The sequence below is a fragment of the Callithrix jacchus genome, chromosome 8, assembly GCF_049354715.1.
Source record: "Callithrix jacchus isolate 240 chromosome 8, calJac240_pri, whole genome shotgun sequence".
Taxonomy (NCBI): domain Eukaryota; kingdom Metazoa; phylum Chordata; class Mammalia; order Primates; family Cebidae; genus Callithrix; species Callithrix jacchus.
The window spans coordinates 79,817,653-79,842,438 of NC_133509.1; the positions used below are offsets into that span (position 1 = coordinate 79,817,653).

The 24,786-nt window shown below is 38.6% G+C and overlaps 1 protein-coding gene across 4 annotated transcripts in view; it reads right to left on the reverse strand.

Moving 5' to 3' along the window:
- MIS18BP1 (MIS18 binding protein 1) overlaps nt 1–24,786 on the reverse strand; it is a 68,705-nt gene that overhangs the window by 32,143 nt on the left and 11,776 nt on the right. For all 4 annotated transcript variants that reach the window (XM_078334832.1, XM_078334831.1, XM_035260420.3 and 1 more), the window contains 6 exons: nt 12,139–12,212; nt 10,458–10,588; nt 7,383–7,470; nt 6,178–6,335; nt 2,108–2,259; nt 988–1,081 (listed from right to left, as the gene is read on the reverse strand). In XM_078334832.1, coding sequence (XP_078190958.1) covers nt 988–1,081; nt 2,108–2,259; nt 6,178–6,335; nt 7,383–7,470; nt 10,458–10,588; nt 12,139–12,212 — 697 coding nt within the window. The remainder of the gene's footprint in view (nt 1–987; nt 1,082–2,107; nt 2,260–6,177; nt 6,336–7,382; nt 7,471–10,457; nt 10,589–12,138; nt 12,213–24,786) is intronic.

Sequence of the window (24,786 nt, forward strand, 5' to 3'; positions counted from 1 at the left end):
CTAACTGAAACTGACCTATCCAACTGTAATCAGAAATACATGTAAACTGCAAATCATCCCACCAATTGTCATAGAAACATACTATAACCTCCACATATTATGTGCCATTGTTTACAAGATGACTGACAAAATGAGACTGATGGATAATACTGAATGCTGGGGAGAAAAGAAGCCTCTAAATTATAATCCATGGAAAAAGGTACTAATCAAAATAATTTAGAAAATTTCTATAAGATTTTCCACTGGCATCATGTATCTTCAAATTACGAGAGAAGTATTTTCTTCTAATTCCTCATACAAATCTAATTCAAATGTTCAACTGGGAATTTGAAAAATTTCAACATTCTAATTCTGAACAATACTTCCATTCAGAATATTTGTTAATTTTAATAAATCATTTAATAAAGATCCAGCTGTCTTGGATACTGTAACCCAATTTGCATAAACGAATCTAAGTAGCAGCGCCTTCCTATCTTCTTCTTCAAACAAATAAATGTTCTTCACTTTCACTTTTCACTTACAAGAAATAAAACTGAAAAAATGCTATAAAACTAATGGCTTTAGCTCAACATGAGACTGTAAACTTCCTAATGTTAGAGGAAAGGCTCTAAATTATGGCCTGCAGGATTCCAATTAAATCACTCTAAAAATCCACACTTAAACAAAACAAAATTATTGTATTAAAGTCATAAAAGGATTCAGTCTTTACACATTCCTGTAAGCATATTTTAAATGATAATTTTGTGATCTAAACAAATCTTTTAGTACCCAGATTAAAGAGCGCAAACCTGTAAATATAGGTGGCATTTAAATGGGTTATTTTATTATGCAAATCATCTTATGTAAAAATAACAAAACCAAACATTTAAAACCATTAAATAATTTGCCATTTTACACTAGGAGATTACAAGATCACTTTTATCATATAAAAACATTTCTAATAGTAGCTTTCTGCTTATCATTAAAAAACCATGAAAAATATATTACCTTGCTTCTGACTTTTTATTAACTTTTCATTTGTTCTTTCACCATTTTTTAGTTTCTTTGAAGACATTTTATATTCTTTTTTTCCAATTAATTCCTTCAAAACAAAAACATAATTAGGTTTTATTTCAAAACTACTACCTAAACATGATCTGAAGGATTTTCATAGTATGTATCAAGCATACAAATTTCTAGGTACTTACAGTTCCACAAATTTCACTAGTGGACACATTCAGAAACTCATTTGCCAGAGCTTGAGCGCTATGAGCAACATATGGTTATCCATTATCCTATGTATTTTCTTTATTAATTTAATTTTTTGTGGTGTTTCAAGTGCTTTTAAAAATATACTTTATTTAATTGAAGCTTTTTCTCTAAAAGCTAAAACTTTTATTGTTGCCTGCATTCTGTCAATGAGAGACAGGGAAAATAAATATCAAGACATTCAGTCCCCAAGTTAATGAAAAGCTGAGCGCAGCTCATGTCTATAATCCCAGCATTTCAGGAGGCTGAGGCGGGTGGATCACAAGGTACGGAGTTCTAGACCAGCCTGGCCAATATAGTAAAACCCCGTCTCTACTAAAACTACAAAAATTAGCCAGGCGTGCTGGCGCGCACCTATAGTCCCAGCTACTCAGGAAGCTGAGGCAGAGGTTGCAGTTAGCAGAGATCACGCCACTACACTACACCCTAGGCAACAGAGGGAAATGTGTCTCATAAACACACACACACACAGAACTCATGTCCCTGATATGGTCCCAAACCCCACACACACAGACACACACAGAACTCATGTCCCTGATATGGTCCCAACCCCCCCCAACACACAGAACTTATGTCCCTGATATGGTCCCAAACCACACACACACACACACACACACACACACACAGAGAGAGAGAGAGAGAGAGAGAGAGAGAGAGAGAGAGAGAGAGAGAGAGAGAGAGAGGAGAGAGAGAGAGAGAGAGAGGAGAGAGAGGAGAGAGAGAGAGAGAGAGAGAGAGAGAGAGAGAGAGAGAGAGACAGAGAGAAACTCATGTCCGTGATATGGTCCCAAACCTTTTCCGTAGTAAATCACCCCTCTAAATATCAACTTGTACTATGCAGTGTACAATAATGCCTTACCTGATTAGATAAGTCATATCCTCTTTCATTTTGAATGGTATTATTTATTTGGTCATCTGGGAACCTTAATGATGGCTTACTTTGGCAATTACTGTGGCACATATTTAATTCTGTAGCCCCTGGCAACTCACTGTGCTTATTATTCTTTAGTTCTATGAATACAAAGATGGAGATCTCAATCAATGATTATATAAAAGGTAAGCTGCTTTTCTACATGAAGAATTAACTTTGAGGCTAGGTGTGGTGGCTCACGGCATGAAGAATTAACTTTGAGGCTAGGTGTGGTGGCTCACGGCTGTAATCCCAGCACTTTCAGCGGCGAGAGAGGAGGACTGCTTGAGCCCAGTAGTTCAAGACTAGCCTAGGCAAAATAGTGATACACTGATTCTACAAAAAATAAAAGGTTGGTGCATGCCTATGGTCCCAAATACTTGGAAGCTTGAAGTGGGAGGATCACTTGAGCCAGGAAGGTCAAGGCTGCAGTGAGCTATGATTGTGCCACTGCACTCCAGTCTGGGTGACAGAGCAACACTCTCAGAAATAATGATAATTTTGAAAGAAAATCTGTCTAATTAATGTCATAAATATTTGTTATTAATTTGACTATGATATAAAGCAATTGTATTTGGACAGAATAATTTTATATAGGGCTATACTTTGTTCAAATCACTTTTCTTCAAAAATAAAAATTAAAAAAATTAAAAAACCTAGACAGCCATATTATTCATGACCCTTTGTTTTGAATCTCCTTTGTCACATCTAAAGATAAGGTTAATCCATTTTGTAAGTAAAAATTCATCCTAATTGCACATCAACAAAAGAGAAAGCTAATAATTGTTCCTTTCCTATTTCTTCACGTATGTAGAATTATGTTTCAACTAGTTTATGTATTCCCGTGTATAATTAAATTTCTGCTAATTAAAATTTTGAGCAAAACTAAATTATACAGTATATATGTTCAACAAACAGTTACACAGCTGGAATTCTAGATAAGTTAAAACAAATTCATAAAAAGCATAAAAACATTTTTTTGTTATTCTTCTGGAATCTATACTTTAAAGATGTATTGACTAGTCCTTGCTCTTGAAAATATTACCATATAACGAAGGAGGCTTCTATTATGATAGGTCATTTATCGTATATTTTGGTAAGTGTAATTAACAGAGATAAAGTGCTCTATGAGCAACACTATGATACACAAGTTCTTTTTAGGCAAATCATTAAAACGCATACATACAATTACATTATCTTAAATTAACATGGATTGGTATCTTTACATAACCTTAGCTATTTAATGTTAGATGTGGTTTTGTCTTTTTCATGCAAAGAGTAATGATACTAAAATTATTAACAGCTCCAATCACCACTCAAAATTTATGTGATATGAAGATAGAGTCTAACAGTTTCATTAAACAAAGATTTAATGAATCATACTAGAAAAATGACGCAACCATAACAGAATACAGTAATATCTGCCCCTAAACTAAGATCCCTGGGGGAAAGGGGTTTCCTGTCGTATTCATCTCTAAGTTCCTACAACTTTACATAGACCAGAGTTCATGGAAAGCATTTTTAAAATGTTGAGGCCCGGTGCAATGGTTCATGTCTATAATCCCAGCACTTTGGGAGGCTAAGAGGGGAGGGCTACTTGAGGCCAGGAGTAGGAGACTAGCCTGGGCAACATAGTAGGCTCCCATCTCTACGAGAAATAAAAAGCCAGGTGCAGTACTGTATCCCTGTAGTCCCAGCTACTTTGGAGGCTGAGGTGGGAGGATCACTTCAACCAAGGAGGCCGAGGCTGCAGTGTACCATGTACTACAGCCTGGGACAGAGAGCAAGATCCTGTCTCAAAAAAAAAAAGCTGAGTGATTTTCCTAAGGACACAGCTGATATGTAAAATAATTTACCAAACTTTAGTCTTTTAAATTTGTATTAATTTCTCTTGCCACTAGTTTTCTTAAATACTTTACTGATAATATTCACAATTAAGCTCAAATCCCTAATAAGTGCTGGCGCTAAGTGAAATGGGGTAGATGAAGACATAAGAACTAGACTAAAGACTAACAAATAATTAAAAGTGAACGACACTTTTAAAGATTTTCTTGTTTTAGTTGTAAAAAAGTAGATCACAAGTGCTGAATCCCCAAGGTTCCAGCATACTCAAGATGTTCCAGCAATAACAATAAGCAATATGCCTCATTTAGGGAAAATAGAATGACTTTTGATAAAAAGAGGAAGGACTGAGAAGGAACTAGAGCAATGATAAGTGACTTTTTGCTAGCTCTCGGGAGGCAGTCATCTACATATTTAAGTTATTCCTTAAATAGTGTTCTCTGCATTAGAAAGGATAAGCAGTTTCAAGGGCTGAAGTTCAAATGGGGGCTGGGGAGTGGTTAGAATAGGATAGAGGTACATTTATATCCAGTATTGTGCTATCTATTTGGTAGAAGGATTCCTGAACTCTTTTTTAAGTTTTTCTAAGTTCTGTAAAGCTCTTGGTTACAAGGTCAAGGTAAAATCAGCAGAAATGTTTACAACATATTTCTGTAACTTTGACTCATCTATACTGTTCACAAAGAGCTGTAAGTTAATATTAAGGTTCATACCTTTTTTTGTTTTTTGAGACAGTCTCACTGTTGCCCAGGCTGGAGTGCAGTGGTGCAATCTCAGCTCCCTACAACCTCTGCTTCCCCGGTTCAAGTGATTCTCCTGCCTCAGCCTCCCAAGTAGCTGGGATTACAGGCACCTGCCACCATGCCCAGCTAATTTTTGCATTTTTTTAGTAGAGAAGGGGTTTCACCATGTTGGCCAGGCTAGCCTCAAACTCTTGACCTCAGGTGATCCACCACCTTAGCCTCCCAAAGTGCTAGGATTATAGGTGTGAGCCACAGCACCTGGCCATGTTCATACATTTTTATACATGTGAAGCAGATTATAGTGTTGGCAAAGACCTGATACAGAACAGTTCTGCTCTGGCTAGTTGGTCTCCTTATGAAAAAAAAAAAAAAAAAGAGGAAAGCCGGACGTGGAGGCTCACGCCTGTAATCCCAGCACTTTGAGAAGCTGAGGTGGGCAGATCATGAGGTCAAGAGATCGAGACCATCCTGGCCAATGCGGTGAAACCCTGTCTCTACTAAAAATTCAAAAATTAGCCAGGCTTATTGCCAGACGCCTGTAGTCCCAGCACTCAGGAGGCTGAGGCAGGAGAATCACTTGAACCCAGGAGGTGGAGGCTGCAGTGAGCCAAGATGGCATCACTGCACTCCTGCCTGGCGACAGAGCAAGACTCCATGTCAAAAAAAAAAAAGAGGGGTAAAAAAAAGAATAGTTCTGCAATTTATTCCTGTAAAACAGTCATTCAAGGAAACCATTTTCTTGAATTTCATTTCCTCCACAAAAGGAAGCAGATTTTGCCTATTTGGAGGAATGAAATTTGGCACAAAAATGTGTCTTTACAATAGGTTTGAGGTAGGTTGGCAGTTTAAACACTTTGGGTCAAGGTAACTGAAAGAACAATCATCTTTCATTAATATGTTTATCAGTGTTCTTGGTATTCTGATTAATAAAAAGATGATTATTAACATTACTGAGTCAGGGCCTCACTCTGATGCCCAAACTGGAGAGTCAAGTAGCGCAAACAAGGTTCACTGCAGCCTCAACCATCTGACCTCAAGCGGTCCTCCAACTTTAGCCAAGAAGATGGGAACACAGGCATGTGCTACCATGTGTGGCTAATTTTCTTGACTTTTAGCAGACAGGGTCTCGTCATGTTGCCCAGGCTGGTCTCGAACTCTTGGGCTCAAGCAATCCTCATACCTCAGCCTCTCAAAGTGTTAGATTACATGCTTAAGTCACTGGGCCCAGCCATAGGTGACATTTAATGAAGCAAGGTGAATGCTGACTATGATCAATCTGCATTGTAGTTATTTCTCATTTTGTAGTGAAGGAGCAAGAATTTTGGGGCAGTATAAGTCAAAGAATATAATACTATACACATTATAAACAATAAACAATGTAGATCATGGAAGAATTTACCACTGTACCAACAGAGAAGTAAAGACAAAACATACCTGAGTTATCATAATCAAGACTGTAAGTGGTGGTGGCTCTTTGAATGGTATCTCTTTGGTTTTCTTGTGCACCATTTTTCATTGATTTTCTTATGTCAGGGACAGATCTTCGAGTTTTCTGTTTTTTTCTGGCCTTTTCCCTGTTCTTTTCACCAGCCCTAAAAGCAATTATTTTTCCTTAATACTGATTCTCAAAAAAAAAAAAAAAAAAAACCCTTTCATAAACAAATAAATATCCTTCACAGAAAGCTCTTTCCACCCAGACAGGGTATCTTTAATCTTACATTATAATCCTTCATGGCTCCCACTTCCTCCTTCACAAAGAACTGAAGTGTAACAACTTAAGTCAAAGGACTCAAATATGATCTCCTAACTGCTTTCTACTATATGCTCTTATAATTCCTACTTAAACTGATGATACAGGAAAACTACCAGACAACTGCCAGTTGCTGCTTTTATAAATAAAGTTTATTAAAACACTGCCATGCTCACTCACGTATATATTATCTATGGCTGCTTTTCTGCTAAAAAGGCAGAGTTGAATAGCTGCAATAGAGGCAATATGCCTGCAAGAATATTATTTTTGCAGAATATTTCCTTTACAGAAAAAACCTGCCAGCTCCTGTTATCAATTACTACATTTGTGCTGTGATTAAGTTTAAACTCTGTCTCCCCTATGTGCTCCATAAGGGCAAGAAGTAATCAAATTCTTCTTTGTTTCGCCAGCATCAACTACAGTGGAAGGAGCAAGAACTGTACACTAGTATTTAATAACTGCACGCATTTTGAAGAGCAGAAGATTAAGAATTACTCCTTGACATATGTCAAAAGTTTTATTTTCCTTTGAGATTTACTGATTATGACAGACGTTCTAGTAAAATGTTACTACTGCGGAAATGCTTCCCAGACCAAAGCAACTTCAAAATTGGCATTTCAAACAAATACCTAAAACAGGTACATTTAGTTAAATGTAAATTATACCTCAGGCCAGGCACAGTGGCACACACCTGTAATCCCAATACTTTGGGAGGATGAGGTGGGCAGATCACTTGCAACCAAGAGTTTGAGAACAGCCTGGCCAACATAGCAAAACTCCATTTCTATTAAAAATACAAAAATTAGCTGAACGTGGTGGCACGCGTATAATTAAATGTAAATTATACCTCAATAAAGTTGACTTCTAAAAACATAAAACAACATTTTACCTTAATTGTTCTAGAAAATTATCAATGTGCTCTTTCCAATTTTCTGGAAATCCAAACATAAATTTCCTTATGAGATAGTTTGGATACCCTATTTAACGATAAACAACAACAACAAAAAAGTATTAAAAAGTCTCAAATTTTAAAGAGATACCATTAATTCATTAAATCATTTAAGAAATATGTACTTATTGCTTAATATATGCCAGACACTATAATAGATATTCGGAATTCAGCAGTAAACAAAGCAGACAAAAACTCCCATCCTCATGGAACTTGCCTTATAGTGTGGATAAAGAAAGCTAACCAACAAGTACAATATCTTATTTGTTAGATGGTTACACAGGGAAGGTAGATACGGATATCAGTACGTTCATGGAGGAGTAGAGGGGTGAACAGATATTTAAAAAAGGATAATCAGGGAAGTCTTTAATGAAATAGCATCATTTGAACAAAGTGACTGAACTATGTGGCAATATAGGGTTAGAATGCTGGAAACAGAAAACAGAAAGTGAAAAACAATAGTATACCTGACCTGTCTGAAACAATCAGGAGGCTAGTATACTTGACTTGGCATAAGGAGGGGTTAGGACTTAGGAGGCCATTCAGATGAGTAACAGAGGCAGTAGGAAGTGTGAGAGATTATAATACAAGACTATTAGAGTCATTTTATAGAACTGGCCATTTACTTTGGACAAGATGAAAAGCTATGGAAAGATTCCAAGCAGAGGAGATACAGGATCTAGTTTACTTTAATAGGACTGCTAAAGTAAACTGCTATTTTGAGAAGAGCCTGTGGAAGAGCAAGGGGAGAAAGAATGAGACCAGTCAGAAGGCCATTGTAATGATCCAGATGAAAAGATGAGGAAAGTCTGGACTATAATGAGGCTGCAGAGGTCTGAGTTTGGGATATATTTTGGAGATATATTAATAGGACGCACTGACACACACGCACACACACACTGATGTGGATATGAGAGAAACTGAGAATTTAAAGATGCCTCCAAGAATTCTGGCTAACCACTGGACTAATGGAAAGATGGGGAAGTCTATCAGTTTAGCAAATTTAATGGAAAAGATCAGGTTTTAGATACATTAAGTTCAAAATGCCTACAGACATCCTAGTGGAGATGTCAAATAAACAGGTGGAAAATGAACTGGTACTAAGGGGAGAGGTCTTGGTTTGAGACATAAAACTGCTGTTCATCATCATACAAATTATTTTTAAAAGCCTAAAGGAATCAGCACACCATGGTGTATATTAATAGAAAGAGCCCCAAGCTACCACATTATGCAGAGGTAAAGAAGAAACAGAGAAACACACAAAGAAAGTAAGAAGGAACAGGCAGTGAGGCAGCATAAAAATTGGAATATGGTATTAGAGAAGCTAAATAAAGTATTTCAAGAAGTTAAGCATGATGAGCTCTGTTAAATGTATACCGGATGTAGCAATATGGAGGCCACTGGTGACCTTGATATGGGTGGTTTTGGTGAATAACTGGAGATTAAAGAGTTCAAGAAAAAAAAGAAAATTCAAGAAAAATTAGATTTACAGTAGTAAATATAAACAAACTATGAGTTGTTTTGCTATAAATGAGAACAATAGTGGCCAAAAGGAGAAATGCAATTAAAAGATGGATTTTTTTAAAAGAAATAGAGAAGGGAGAATTACTAGAATAATGTCCTTGCGTAAAAGAGAAAATGAGAGCTAGTGTACAAATGGAGAGGCTGACATAGACAGTAATGTGTTAGTTCATTCATAATAAAACCAGGTGCTGATCCAAGCAGGTGAGCGGATATGGTATTAAAAAAAAAAAAATTCTTCTAATTGTTCCTATTGCTCAGGTGCTTTGCTCTCTCCCCTACTCTGCCCACCTGAGAGAGGGTAAAGGAGGAGGTATTAGAGACTTCTCAAAATATGGAGTCATCATGAAGGATGGGAGAGAGAATAAATTAGAGAAATATGGTAGGATACCAAGCAGCACCAAGAAATCACTAAGGGACTATGACTTCTTGCTAGTAAACATAAATTTAAAGTAGACTACTTGGATGTGTTTTTCTCCAGTTATATTCAGCTGTGTACAAAGCATAGGTAGAAAATCAGGTTACACCAGGAATGGGGTTGTGCCAGGTAGTTTCAACAAAGAGAGGAATTAAGGAGTTAAGTTATATTCTTATAACCTAATTCTTTATAAATAGGAGTACTGAATTTGATTTTTAAATAATCACCCAATTTAGACTGGGCGCGGTGGCTCACACCGATAATCCCAGCACTTTGGGAGGCTGAGGCAGGCAGAACACCTGAGGTCACAAATTCAAGACCAGTATGGCCAACATGGTGACACCCTGTCTCAAAAATCAGGTGGGCACTGTGGCACAGTGGAGGTTGCAGTGAGCTGAGATTGACCACTGCACTCCAGCCTGGATGACAGAGCAAGACTGTCTCAAAAAAAAAAAAAAAAAAAAAAAAAAAATAAATCCCAAGTCTCTTACACTTCTGTATCCATTCCCTGGGGGCATAGGTGGATAATGTGCATGAAAAGGACTGGCCTTATGGAACCAGGGTGATGCTCCATACTTAATTATCCACAACTGCTGCAGTTGCTATTGCATTATTTTTTTGTGCCATGTTGGAAGTGGTCATGAGCAGGAACAGCCTGGTGAAACGCCATCTCCACTAAAAATACAAAAATTAGCAGGGCATTGTGGCAGGCACCTGTAGTCCTGGCTATTTAGGAGGCTGAGGCAGAACAATCACTTGAACCCTGGAGGCAGAGGTTGCAGTAAACCGAGATTATGCCACTGCACTCCAGACTGGGTGACAGAGCGAGGCTCTGTCTTAAAACACACACACACACAAATCACATAACTTATTTAAAATTGTCAATAAGAGTAATAAAAGTCAGAAAAAATTATCAATTTAATAAAAGTTTTACATAGTATCAGTTATGTTTTAATTTTTAGTTCAGATTTATTCATAATTTAAAAATACCTAATTAAAAAGTTAAAGTATATTACTGTGAGAAATATAGTTAATTGCTTTACTTCTTAAAACAACTTATCAATAAAGACATTTACCTGCTTCTTTCATGGAAAATCGGTCTATCATGCCTTTTAATATATAAATGTTGCCTGATAAAGTCCTAAGTTTGTTGTGCTCAATCCGCTCTATAATTACATTACTGTGCCAGTATATATTAGTGATATCTCTAAAGAAAAAAATAGTTTTGGTAAGGTTAAAATATTCACATACAAATTTGTAACAGAAAATAATTTTACACTCTAGCTACAGCAACACTAACAATGCTATTTGTCTAATTACAAAATATTTGAGGGCCAAACATTACAGCAGAACTCAACTGCTTGGCTATTGTAATCCTCAGATTGTGTACCAAAAAAACTATACTGTGGCCAAACCATGTTCCTCCTATAAAATATTATTGTAAGGGAGCAAGGGCCTTGTCTAAATATCTGATGCTGGCAATAAATACTTGAAGCTTCAGCTTAATTGATGCTGAGCTTCCAAAGAATGATCTCCTTGCCCCTCTCTTTCAGGATCTATACTTTGTTAGCTTTTATGCAGAGAAGTAGATTGGATCCAGCTAATCTTGTGTTTTCTTCATATTTCTTTAAAGAATATGAAATAATACATATGAAGATGTATAAAATAAATGATGAACACCGTCCCATTCATCAGATAACTAATAATAATAAACATACAAATGATAAGCATGACAAATAAGGAAGTCAAGTTACTTTACTTTGGTCAATTGGAATTAAACTCATACAGTATACCTTAATACAGTGTTACTTCTCTTCGGTTCTTTTTCTGCTTTATTTACTTATTTAAGAAACACTTAAATAACACTCTGAAAGCACGGTTCTCTAGACTTTCATTGAATCCTTAACAAAACTAACAAGGTCTAAGTAATACAATTATCCACATTGTGCAGATGAAGAAACAGATTGACAGGGGATAAGTGTAACTTTCCCAGGTAATACAAATAGTAAGCAGCAGCAACGTAATTCCAACAAAGGCAATCTACACTGCATCATCTTGAAGAGTAAGGAAATGGGCACAAGGCAGACAGATAAAGAATGGACTATACAAGTACCTTAAATAGTTACAACTTTTTTTTTTTTTTTTGAGATGAGTCTCGCTCTGTCACCCAGGCCGAAGAAGTTATAAGCTTTTATTACAAATATTTGCAGCACTAAGAAACTGGTCTTGAAGAATAGGAAATGGTGCTAAGACAGTAGCAGAATTAGGTAAAGCCTTCTTACCTGATAATGCTCTCACTTTAGGGAGAACCAGACAGTGCCAATCATTACTTAATATGTAGCTTTATGGAAAAGTTTTAAGTAATTTTGATTCCTTTTCTGGATCAGTAATTTATATCTGGTTGTCCCAATTTAGGTATGAGAATCTGGACTGAAATGCATGTAGTAAATATTAAGTTATCATATATAATTAAGCAGATAATACCAGCCCACTTATTAGCACTTCAGAAAAAAATGAAGCACTATACAAATTTGAACTGTCACTATTTTTAAAAAACTTGAGTAAACATGCAAAAACAAGAAAGCTGGTAGCAATGAATGTGGCTAGGACCTGCAGAGTAATTTTACTTGTTTGCCTTCAGTTCATAACCCCATCATGTCTTTGTTTTGTGGAAGGTACTATTTCTCATGCATCACCTTTTAAGTGCTTACATATAACTAAAGTTTTATTAAAAGAATATTGAAATATTATACTTACATCAATTTTCCTTCCACACATATAGCAGTATTATTATTGATGCTTTTAATCATCCATTCCTGTAGTTGAACTACCTAACCAAGTACAAAACAAAGAACATATTTCCTGTATTACTTGTAGCACAAGCTTTACAAAATTAACTTACATTAAAAGAAAAAACTTGTCTAAGTAATCCAAATATTCCTTAGTGCCCATTTATATAGGATTCACATTCTATTCTAGATATCAATAGGTAAAATTCTTATATATAATTAAACAGATAAGACTGAATTCAGGTTGTATTGCATTTGCTCTAAACAATTGTACTTCATTCCATTATCAAATCTCAACTGATGGGGGGAAAAAAATCATCTAAAATCCCAAGGTAGAGATTAAAACACCAAGTCTTGGCCGGGTGCGTGGCTCACACCTGTAATCCCAGCACTTTGGGAGGCCGAGGCGGGCAGATCACAAGGTCAGGAGTTTGAGACCAGCCTAACCAACATGGTGAAACCCTGTCTCTACTAAAAATACAAAAATTAGCTGGGTGTGGTGGTGCGCACCTGTAATCTCACCTACTCAGGCAGGAGAATCGCTTGTACCTGGGAGGCTGAAGTTGCAGTGAGCCAAGATCTGTCCACTGCACTCCAGCCTGGGTGACAGAGTAAGACTCTGTCTCCACACAAAAAAAAAAAAAAAGAGTCCTATAAAAAGCCCAATAACGTAGAGTGAAAAGAAGTCAGCTATGTTTCGTAACTAAAAAATTAGAGCTTTTTTTTTTTTCTAAAGTTTAGAGCTGCATCCCAATTTTCTACCAACTAAAAAGGTGACTGCTGGTAATCTACATTTAATGGCAATTTTTTCTAAAGTGAACATGTGAATAGCTCAGAGAACTCTTTTATTATTTTAAGTAAAAGATCATTCTACTGGAAAAAATTTGACCATCTGTGCAAAGAAATTCTTGTATATATTTCCCATAAAATCTAAGATTGAACTACAATGAGAAAAAAGGTCAAAATTTATGGAATAATTTGAGTGCAATTTACTTTATATATAAAGTTATACATTTACAAATACTAGTTGTAGTTTTATACTGAGTCAGGAAAAGACATTAAAATGTGACAGTCTTTGTTATGACACGTGTCAATTATGTTCATTTAAAAAATTATAAGTAATGGCCAGGGACAGTTGCTCAAACGTGTAATCCCAGAACTTTGGAAGGTCAAGTCAGGAGAACTGTTTGAGACTAGGAGTTCAAGACCAGCCTGGGCAATAGTAAGATTCCATAAAAAATTTAAAAATTTAGCTGGGTGTCATGGTACACACCTGTAGATCCAGCTACTGGGGAGGCTGAGGTGGGAGGATCAATTGAGCTTGGGAGGTCAAGGCTGCAGTGAGCCTCGACAGGTGATGGAACAAGACCCCGTCTCAAAAAGTAAATACATAAAAATAAAAAATTATAGGTAGGATGGTTTATAAGCCGTGGGTCTCAGTAGTAATGGCTGACAAGGGATCCACCATCTTGTCTCACTCTCACCCAAGACACAGACATGGCTTCTGTTTTTAAGCCCCTATTAAATATTTCTTTCTGAAAATAAAAAATTATAGGTAGGACTTGGGGAAGGAACAGTAAATAACACTCCCTTTTTACCTTCTTCCACATTTGGAACTACGTAAGATATATCAATGCATCGGTCAGATGTAGATAATCCTGTACCATACTATTATACTGCTTATATAAGATATCAAAACATTCATTATTCATTCAACAAATATTTGTTGAGTTCTACACAGTTTTAGATAGCGGATTCAGTGAGAAACTAAACAGCTGCCCTCTTAGGTCCAACATTCTTGTGTGTGTGTTGAGGTGCGGGGTGGAGGCAAGCAGGATGGTGGCACTAAACAAATATGAAAATGTCAGGTAGTGATAATTACTATGAAAAATAAATATAAATGGAGTACTTTTTTAGACAAAACAGTCAAGGTATGCCTTAGAAGAGAGAAGTGAATAAAGTGACGGATAAGTCACATGGATATTAAGACGAAGATTCTTCCAAGCACAGAGAGTTAGACAAAGACCGAGGTAGGCACACGGAAAGGCATACTAATTTGAAAGGAGTATGTGACAGGGAATAAGTGGTGAGGCTTGAGATCTCCAGGATTAACTAAGTACAGCTCCATAAACCATGGTAAAGGCTTAGTGTTTTCTACTGAGATGAATAAAAATAGTTACTGGAGGACTCTGAACAGAATAACAACATTTAATATTTTAAAAAGGGGTTGTTGTGTAGAGATGAGACTATATAAAGATTCTAGCTTCTGTCTGGAAAACAAGACTGAAAAGGAGAAAAGCAATACTGGAAGCGGGGAGACCACTAGGCTATGACAGTTAACCCTAGACTAGGAGGTAGTGGTTGAACAGTGAGAAGAGGCCACATTCAGGAGAGTAGAGCCAATGGGATTTCTTCATGGTTTGGATGTGGAGCATGAGAGAAAAACAAGTCTGAGATTAATCTAAAATTCTGCCTAAATACTAGGGCCAATGATACTACAATGTACTAACACAGGACAATGGAGGCGAAGGTGCAGTAAAAACATCAAGAATAAGAATCTCACATTTTCTCACATTTTAAATTTGAGATGCCTATTTGATATCAATAGGAAAGTCATACAGACAACTGCACAGAGAGTAGAGTTTAGAAGAATATACTGGGCTAGAAACATTTGAGAGCTATCAGCATAGAGATGACATTTAAAGCTATGGCACTGGAGATACAGTCTAGAGAGAACATGTAGGTAGAGAAACATAGGACTGATTTGTAGTAATTCCAACATTTCTAGGAGTGATTCTGGGGAAAGAAAGAGTAAAGAGCAAGGGGGACTGAGAATGGATGGCCAGCCATGTAGTAGAAAATCAGGAGAGATCCTGGAATACAAAAGACAAAGCATAACATTTTTTTTAGAAAGACATTTTGATTCACTACATTAAACCTTCATGAGAAACAGAATAAGAAATAAAAGGCCAAGCACGGTGGCTCATACCTGTAATCCCAGCACTTTGGGAGGCCGAGGTGGGCAGATCAAGAGGTCAGGAGATAAAGACCATCCTAGCCAATGTGGTGAAAACCTCGTCTCTACTAAACAAAAAATTATCTGGGTGTGGTGGCATGTGCCTGTAGTTCCAGCTATTCGGGAGGTTGAGGCAGGAGAATCACTTGAACCCAGGAGGCGGAGGTTGCAGTGAGCGGAGATCATTCCACTGCACTCCGGCCTGGGGGACAGAGCAAGACTTCACTTAAAAAAAAAAAAAAAAAAAAAATCAGTCTGCCAGCTGTGGGGGCTCATGCCTGTAATTCCATCACTTTAGAAGTCTGAGGTGGGCGGATCACTTGCAGTCAAAAGTTCGAGACCAGCCTGGCTAACATGGTGAAAATCTGTCTCTGCTAAAAATACAAAAATTAGACAGGTGTCATGGCGCATGCCTGTAATCCCAGCTACTCAGGAAGCTAAAGCAGGAGAATTACTTGAACCCGGGAGATGAAGACTGCAGTGAGCCAAGATTGCACCACTGGACTCCAGCCTAGGAGACAAGTGTGAGACTCTGTCTCAAGAAAAAAAATAAAATCTGTCACTGGATTTGGTGTTATCGAGATGACTGATGAACTTGGAAAGGGCAATATTCATAATAGTAGATATTTTATGCATAGTCCAAAGTGAAACATGTTCAAGAAGGAATGAAGAACTTAAAACCATGAATACATAAGACCTCTTTCAAAGTATTTTGCTATAAAAGGGAAACAACAAATGTTGTAGCAGTTGGAGTTGGATAAGGGAGAAAGGAAAGACGGACTTTTGTTCGCATGTTTTTAAAAAACTGCAGGCCGGCCGGGCGCGGTGGCTCAAGCCTGTAATCCCAGCACTTTGGGAGGCCGAGACAGGTGGATCACGAGGTCGAGAGATCGAGACCATCCTGGTCAACATGGTGAAACCCCGTCTCCACTAAAAATATAAAAAATTAGCTGGACATGGTGGTGCTTGCCTGTAATCCCAGCTACTCGGGAGGCTGAGGCAGGAGAATTGCCTGAACCCAGGAGGCGGAGGGTGCAGTGAGCCGAGATCGCGCCATTGCACTCCAGCCTGGGTAACCAGAGCGAAACTCCATCTCAAAAAAAAAAAAAAAAAGAAAAGAAAAAAATGCAGGCCATGTTTCAACATGTATATATGCTAAAGAGAATGATCTAGAAAAAAAAAATTGAGGGGGCAATTGAAAAGGCAATGTCCTTTAGATGGTAAGAGGAAATGAATGGGTCCTGAAAAGGAACACAAATAGTTCATCCATTTTTAACAGGAGGGAATGCTGTATGTGAAAACAGCAGCAGTTAGATTCTGTGATGGGATTATGAAGTTTTCAATGAAATGGGAATAAAGAGAAGGTCTGGAGGTTTTTGGAGAGAAAAAGTGAGTTACTCTTCCAGGAAAGTCAGAGTAGATTGACAAGTGAAATTACCAGGAGTAATGGGGCAATACTGAGAGGCCATTTAAGGTTTGTTGTCAAATTTAAATGAGATGAGTCAGCACAGTTGTGTGGTTTTGCTACAGCCATTTTCAGCTGTCTGGTACAGGAATGTAGAGTTAAATTTAAAACAAGGGTTGAGATTTTGCCAGTGGAAGACAAAGAGAAAAAAAGAGTTGAGACTTATAACCTATAATCGTTATAGTGATGGACTAGGGAAATGAGGACATGAGAGTTGATGGATGAATGCTGTCTTAGTGGGGTCAGAACATTAATGGGGAGGAGTAGGAGAACAGCTAGAGGGGAATGATCAGAACTATAGAAGTTGTCAGTGAGAGAGTGGCACGTCTGAAAGAAAATTCAGTGCATGTTTATTTGGTAATGAGAAGGAATGGGATGTCTATGGTAGAGGGTAAAGGTAGGAGAGAGGTCACTATCAAAAAAAGAAGGTTGGACGGATCATCTGAACGAGTGCAGATGTAACCAGAGATTATGACAGAAGTAGTACAGGGAAAACTAATAGGTGTCAAACACTTAAAAACGCAAGGTCATAACTAGGAGGTTGTATTACAGATGTATACAACTGATAAAGTTTTATGGCATGTGCTTCAAAGAAGCTTTAGAAAAAAGGAAGAAAAAACTGTCTCAAATAGCAATAAGGAGAAAGAGAAACACATCTTATGTCATCTCTAGGTCCAGCAGAATTTTGGATATGAGAAAAAAGGAGCCACCACTTGAGTCGGTTGTTTGTAGAAGACGTATTTTAGTTAGAGCAAGATTAAGAAATCTTCATAGAAGACAGGGAATAAAACATTTTGTTTATGACATAACTGTAGTTCAAAAGGACACAATGTAATGTATGTAGAATTAGGTCTGAGTGAGAAATTGAGACAAAATTAGTGATGTACAGAACTAAATAGGGATAAGAGTCTTGGGAAGCTTGGACTTCTTGTGGAAACTGAAATAAACAGCACTATAGAGATGATGGAATTAGTACTATGGGGCCTCTTAAAACAGTTGCCTTCAAACTTTTCTGCTTAACCCACTCACACATTTTTAAGTCAACATCCAAAACCTTTCATCAAAAGTTTAAATACTTTCAGGCCGGGCACAGTGGCTCACAACTATAATTGCACTTTGGGAGGCCAAAGGAAGACGAATGACCTGAGCTCAGGAGTTCAAGACCAGCCCAGGCAACATGGGGAAACCCGATCTCTACTAAAATACAAAAATGAAAATAAAAAACTTAGCCGGACATGGCAGTGCATACCTGTAGTCCCAGCTACTAGGGAGGCTGAGGCAAGAGAATTGCATGAACCCAGGAGGCAGAGGTTGCAGTGAGCCAAGATTGTGTCACTGCCCTCCATCCTGGGTGACAGAGCGAGACTCCGTCTCCAAAAAAAAAAATAAATAAAAGTTTAAATATTTTCAAATAATGTGATTTCCAGTGAATATACTGAGATATAAAACCATAACTGGCATGTCGCACTTTAAAATTTAGATGGCGAGAGGGGACTGCCAAGATGGCGCGGTAGGAGCAAATCAGGATTGCAGCTGTCAGTGAAGATGCAGAGGGTGAGTTCAATCCGCATTTCCAGACTGATCTTTGTTGCCCACAGAACGGAGAAATTCCCAGGTGTAGGAGAGACACGGGACCCCAGTACAGCTGTTAAGGCTTGCGCGGCCGCTTTGGCCAGCGCCTCAGCGCAGCAGCACTCTGCACAGAATGCACTGGTCTGGATGCCCTGTTAAACCAGCAATCTGAGATGTGGGAGGGGAGATTAGCATATCCATCTGATTAAATGGGACTTGGACAGCGAGCCAGACTAGGAGATTACCGGGAAGAGAAGTGTGAGCCGGCGCGGTGGGTCACTGCATGGGAAATCACACAGATCCCCGTGCCGTATCAGCAGCCGACTGAAACACCTGGAAGAGAGTCAACCTTTCTACTTAAAAAAACAAAACAAAACAGAACAAAACAAAAAAAAAAACAGGGCTCTGAGGCAGGGAGCCAGATGATCAGGCTCCGCGGGTCCCACCCCCACAGGGACAAAAAAAACCGTGATTCAAAACGCTTGGGGTTGAGAGTTTCACTGTGGGCACAGCTGAACCCAGGATGGTGCAGCTCGCAACGGTACAGCTCGGTGGGGGAGGGGCATCCGCCATTACCGAGGAATACCGCCCCTACTGAGGTACATTCCCATTGCTGACGCAGTCTGCCGTTGCCGAGGCAACCCGCCATAACAGAGAGACTCTGCCAAAAAGAGGGAGCCTGTGGCAGCAGGGCAGAGCCTCGACAGGCAAATAGTGACTAGACTGCCTCCTAGCTGGGCAGGAAGGTGCAACGGATACTCACAAAGAAAGCCTAACTCCCCGAGACAGAGCATCTGAGGAAAAAAAGGGGTTTTATGAGTTCTGCTGCAGCAGACTTAAACGTACTGGCCTAACCGCCCTGAATGATCAACAGAGCTCATACCTCAGCACTTGAGCTCCTATAAAGTACAGACCGACTCCTCAAGTAGCTCCCTGACCCCTGTATATCCAAAGAGTCACCTCAAAAAGGACTGATCAGACTGACATTTGGCAGGCATCATTCTGGAAAAAAGATAGCAGAAGAAGAAACTGGTAGCACCCCTCACTGTTCCACAGCTGCTATAGGTGTACCCCAGACAAGCAGGGCCTGGAGTAAACCTCAGCAGTCCTACAGCACAGGGGCTAGACTGTTAGAAGAAAAACTAAGTAACAGAAATACTTCATCATCAACAATCTGGGCACCCACTCAGAGACCCAATCGAAAAGTCAGCAACTACTCAGACGACAGGTGGATAAACCCGCAAAGATGGGAAGAAACCAGCACAAAAAGAAAAAAAACACCTGAAACCAAAACACCTCACCTCCTACCAAGGACCAAAACTCCTCACCAGCAAGGGAACAAAACTGGATGGAGAATGAGTGTGATGAAATGACGGAATCAGACTTCAGAAGGTGGGTAATGAGAAACTTCCATGAGCTAAAAGAACATGTTCTAAATCAATGAAAAGAAACTAAGAACCTTGAAAAAAGATTTGAAAACAGATTTGAAAAAAGATTCGAGAAAATGATAACAAGAATGAACAACTAAGAGAGGAATATGAATGAATTGAAGGAGCTGAAAAACACAACACGAGAACTTCACGAAGCATGCACAAGTTTCAACAGCCGAATTGACCAAGCAGAAGAAAGAATATCAGAAGTCGAAGATCAACTCAATGAAATAAAACGAGAAACCAAGATTAGAGAAAAAAGCGCAAAAAGGAATGAACAAAGTCTCCAAGAAATGTGGGACTATGTGAAGAGACTTAACCTACGTTTGATAGGTGTACCAGAATGTGGCGAAGGGAATGAATCCAAGCTGGAAAGTACTCTTCAGGACATTATCCAGAAAAATTTCCCCAACCTAGCAAGGCGGGCCAATAGTCAAGTCCAGGAAATACATACAACACCTCAAAGATATTCCACAAGAAGAGCAACCCCAAGGCACATAATCATCAGATTCACCAGGGCTGAAATGAAGGAGAAAATACTAAGGGCAGCCAGAGAGAAAGGTTGGGTCACCCACAAAGGGAAGCCCATCAGACTCACAGCAGATCTCTCGGCAGAAACACTACAAGCCAGAAGAGAGTGGGGGCCAATATTCAACATCCTTAAAGAAAAGAACTTTCAACCCAGAATTTCATATCCAGCCAAACTGAGCTTCAGAAGTGAAGGAAAAATAAAATCCTTCGCAAACAAGCAAGTACTCAGAGATTTTGTCACCACCAGGCCTGCTTTACAAGAGCTCCTGAAAGAGGCACTACACATAGAAAGGAACAACCAGTACCAGCCATTCCAAAAACATACCAAATGCTAAAGAGCATCAACAAAATGAAGAATCTGCATCAACTAACGGGCAAAACAGTCAGCTAGCATCAAAATGGCAGTATCAAATTCACAAATAACAATATTAACCCTTAATGTAAATGGACTAAATGCACCAATCAAAAGACACAGACTGACAAATTGGATAAAAAACCAAAACCCATCGGTGTGCTGTATCCAGGAAACCCATCTCACATGCAAGGATACACAAAGACTCAAAATAAAGGAATGGAGGAAGATTTACCAAGCAGATGGAGAGCAAAAAAAGAGCAGGAGTTGCAATTCTCATCTCTGATAAAATAGACTTTAAAGCAACGAAGATCAAAAGAGACAAAGAAGGTCATTACATAATGGTAAAAGGATCGATACAACAAGAAGAGCTAACGATCCTAAATATATATGGACCCAATACAGGAGCACCCAGATATACAAGGCAAGTTCTTAACGACTTACAAAAAGACTTAGACTCCCACACAATAACAGTGGGAGACTTTAACACTCCACTGTCAATATTAGACAGATCAACCAGACAGAAAATTAACAAGGATATCCAGGGCTTGAACTCAGACTTGGAACAAGCAAACTTGATAGACATTTACAGAACTCTCCACCCCAAATCCACAGAATATACATTCTTCTCAGCACCACATCACACCTACTCTAAAATTGACCACATAATTGGAAGTAAAGCAATCCTCAGCAAATGCAAAACAACTGAAATCATAACAAACAGTCTCTCAGACCACAGTGCAATCCAGTTAGAACTCAGAATTCAGAAACTAACTCAGAACCGCACAGCTTCATAGAAACTGAACAACTGGATCTTGAATGTTGACTGGATAAACAATGAAATGAAGGCAGAAATAAAGAAGTTCTTCGAAACCAACGAGAATGAACACACAACATACCATAATCTCTGGGACACATTTAAAGCAGTCTCCAGAGGAAAATATATAGCAATAAGTGCCCATATGAGAAGAGTGGAGAGATCCAAAATTGACACCCTGTCGTCAAAATTGAAAGAGCTAGAGGAGCAATATCAAAAAAACTCAAAACCTAGCAGAAGACAAGAAATAACTAAGATCAGAGCAGAACTGAAGAAGATAGAGACACGAAAAATGCTTCAAAAAAATCAATAAATCCAAGAGCTGGTTTTTTGAAAAGATCAACAAAATAGACAGACCACTAGCCAAACTGATAAAAAAGAAAAGAGAGAACAACCAAATAGATGTAATAATAAACAATAAAGGGGAAATCACCACAGATTCCACAGACATTCAAACCATCATCAGAGAATATTATAAACAACTCTATGCACATAAGTTAGTAAACCTGGAAGAAATGGATAAATTCCTAGACACCTGCATCCTCCCAAGCCTAAACCAGGAGGAAGCCAAAACTATGAACAGACCAATAACAAGGTCTGAAGTCGAGGCAGCAATTAAGAGCCTATCACTCAAACAAAGCCCAGGTCCAGATGGGTTCACAGCTGAATTCTATCAGACATACAAAGAGGAGCTGGTACCATTCCTTCTGAAACTATTCCAAATAATCCAAAAAGAGGGAATCCTTCCCAAATCATTTTATGAGACCAACATCATCCTGATACCAAAACCCGGCAGAGACTCAACAAGAAAAGAAAACTTCAGGCCAATATCCATGATGAACATAGATGCAAAAATCTTCAATAAAATACTGACAAACCGATTGCAACAGCACATCAAAAAACTTATCCATCATAATCAAGTAGAATTCATACGGGGGATGCAAGGCTGGTTCAACATATGAAAGTCTATAAACGTAATTCACCACATAAACAGAACCAAAAACAAAACCCACATGATTATCTCAATTGATGCAAAGAAGACGTTCGAGAAAATTCAACAGCCCTTTATGCTAAAAACCCTCAATAAACTCGGTATCGATGGAACGTATCTCAAAGTAATAAAAGCTATTTATGACAAACCAACAGCCAATATCATACTGAATGAGCAAAAACTGGAAGCATTCCCTTTGAAATCCGGCACTAGACAAGGATGCCCTCTTTCACCACTCCTATTCAATATAGTGCAGGAAGTTCTAGCCAGAGCAATCAGGCAAGAAAAAGAAATTAAGGGTATTCAAATAGAAAAGGTGGAAGCCAAATTGTCTCCATTTGCAGACGACATGATAGTATACCTAGAAGACCCCATCGCCTCAGCCCAAAAACTCCTGAAACTGATAAGCAACTTCAGCAAAGTCTCAGGATATAAAATCAATGTGCAAAAATCACAAGCATTCCTCTACACCAATAACAGACTTAAAGACAGCCAAATCAAGGACGAACTGCCATTCACAATTGCTACAAAAAAAAAATACCTAGGAATACAACTTACAAGGAATGTAAGGGACCTCTTCAAGGAAAACTACAAACAACTGCTCAACGAAATCAGAGAAGACACAAACAGATGGAGAAACATTCCATGTTCATGGTTAGGAAGAATCAATATCGTGAAAATGCCTATACTGCCCAAAGTAATTTACAGAATCAACGCTATCCCCATCAAGCTACCAATGACCTTCTTCACAGAACTGGAAAAGCACACCATGAACTTCATATGGAACCAAAAGAGAGCCCACATAGCCAAGTCAATTCTAAGCAAAAAGAACACAGCGGGAGGCATCACACTACTGGACTTCAAACTATACTACAAGGCTACAGTAATCAAAACAGCATGGTACTGGTACCAAAACAGAGATACAGACCAATGGAACAGAACAGAGGCACCGGAGGCAACACAACATATCTACAACCATACAATCTTTGATAAACCTGACAAAAACAAGCAATGGAGAAAGGATTCCCTGTTTAATACATGGTGTTGGGAAAACTGGCTAGCCATGTGCAGAAAGCAGAAACTGGACCCCTTCCTGACACCTTACACTAAAATTAACTCCCAATAAATTAAAGACTTAAACATAAGACCAGGAACCATAAAAACCCTAGAAGAAAATCTAGGCAAAACCATCCAGGACATAGGAGTAGGCAAGGACTTCAGGAACAAAACACCAAAAGCATTGGCAACAAAAGCCAAAATAGACAAATGGGACCTAATCAAACTCCACAGCTTCTGCACGGCAAAAGAAACAGTCACTAGAGTGACTCAGCAACCAACAGAATGGGAAAAATTTTTGCAGTTTACCCATCTGACAAAAGGCTGATATCCAGAATTTACAAAGAACGCAGATTTACAGGAAAAAAACAAACAAGCCCATCCAAAAATGGGCAAAGGATATGAACAGACACTTTATAAAAGAAGACATACATGAGGCCAACAATCATATGAAAAAATGCTCATCAAATTAAAACCACATTGAGATACCATCTCACGCCAGTTAGAATGGCGATCATTAAAAAATCTGGAGACAACAGATGCTGGAGAGGATGCAGAGAAATAGGAACACTTTTACACTGCTGGTGGGAGTGTAAATTAGTTCAACCATTGTGGAAGACAGTGTGGCGATTCCTCAAGGCCTTAGAAATAGAAATTCCATTTGACCCAGCAATCCCATTACTTGGTATATATCCCAAAGACTATAAATCGTTTTACTATAAGGACACATGCACACGAATGTTCATTGCAGCACTGTTTACAATAGCAAAAACCTGGAACCAACCCATATGCCCATTGATGATAGACTGGACTGGGAAAATGTGGCATATATACACTATGTAATATTATGCAGCAATCAAAAATGATGAGTTCGTGTCCTTTGTAGGGACATGGATGAATCTGGAGAACATCATTCTCAGCAAACTGATACAAGAACAGAAAATGAAATACCGCATATTCTCACTCATAGGCGGGTGATGAAAAATGAGAACACATGGACACAGGGAGGGGAGTACTACACACTGGGGTCTATTGGGGGAAATAGGGGAGGGACAGTGGTGGGGGGAGCTGGGAAGGGATAGCCTGGGGAGAAATGCCAAATGTGGGTGAAGGGGAGGAAGACAGCAGAACACACTGCCATGTGTGTACCTATGCAACTATCTTGCATGTTCTGCACATGTACCCCAAAACCTAAAATGCAATAAAATTAATAATAATAATTTAGATGGCTACCACAGAGGCTTAGATGCCCAAGAAGCCAGCCTGGGAAACAGAGTAGGGCCTCATTTAAAAAATTGATTAATTAAAATTTAGATAGAATTTATACACCATCTCAATTTTATAACCTCCATCATCCATTTAAGAATTAATGGCTGGATGCAGTGG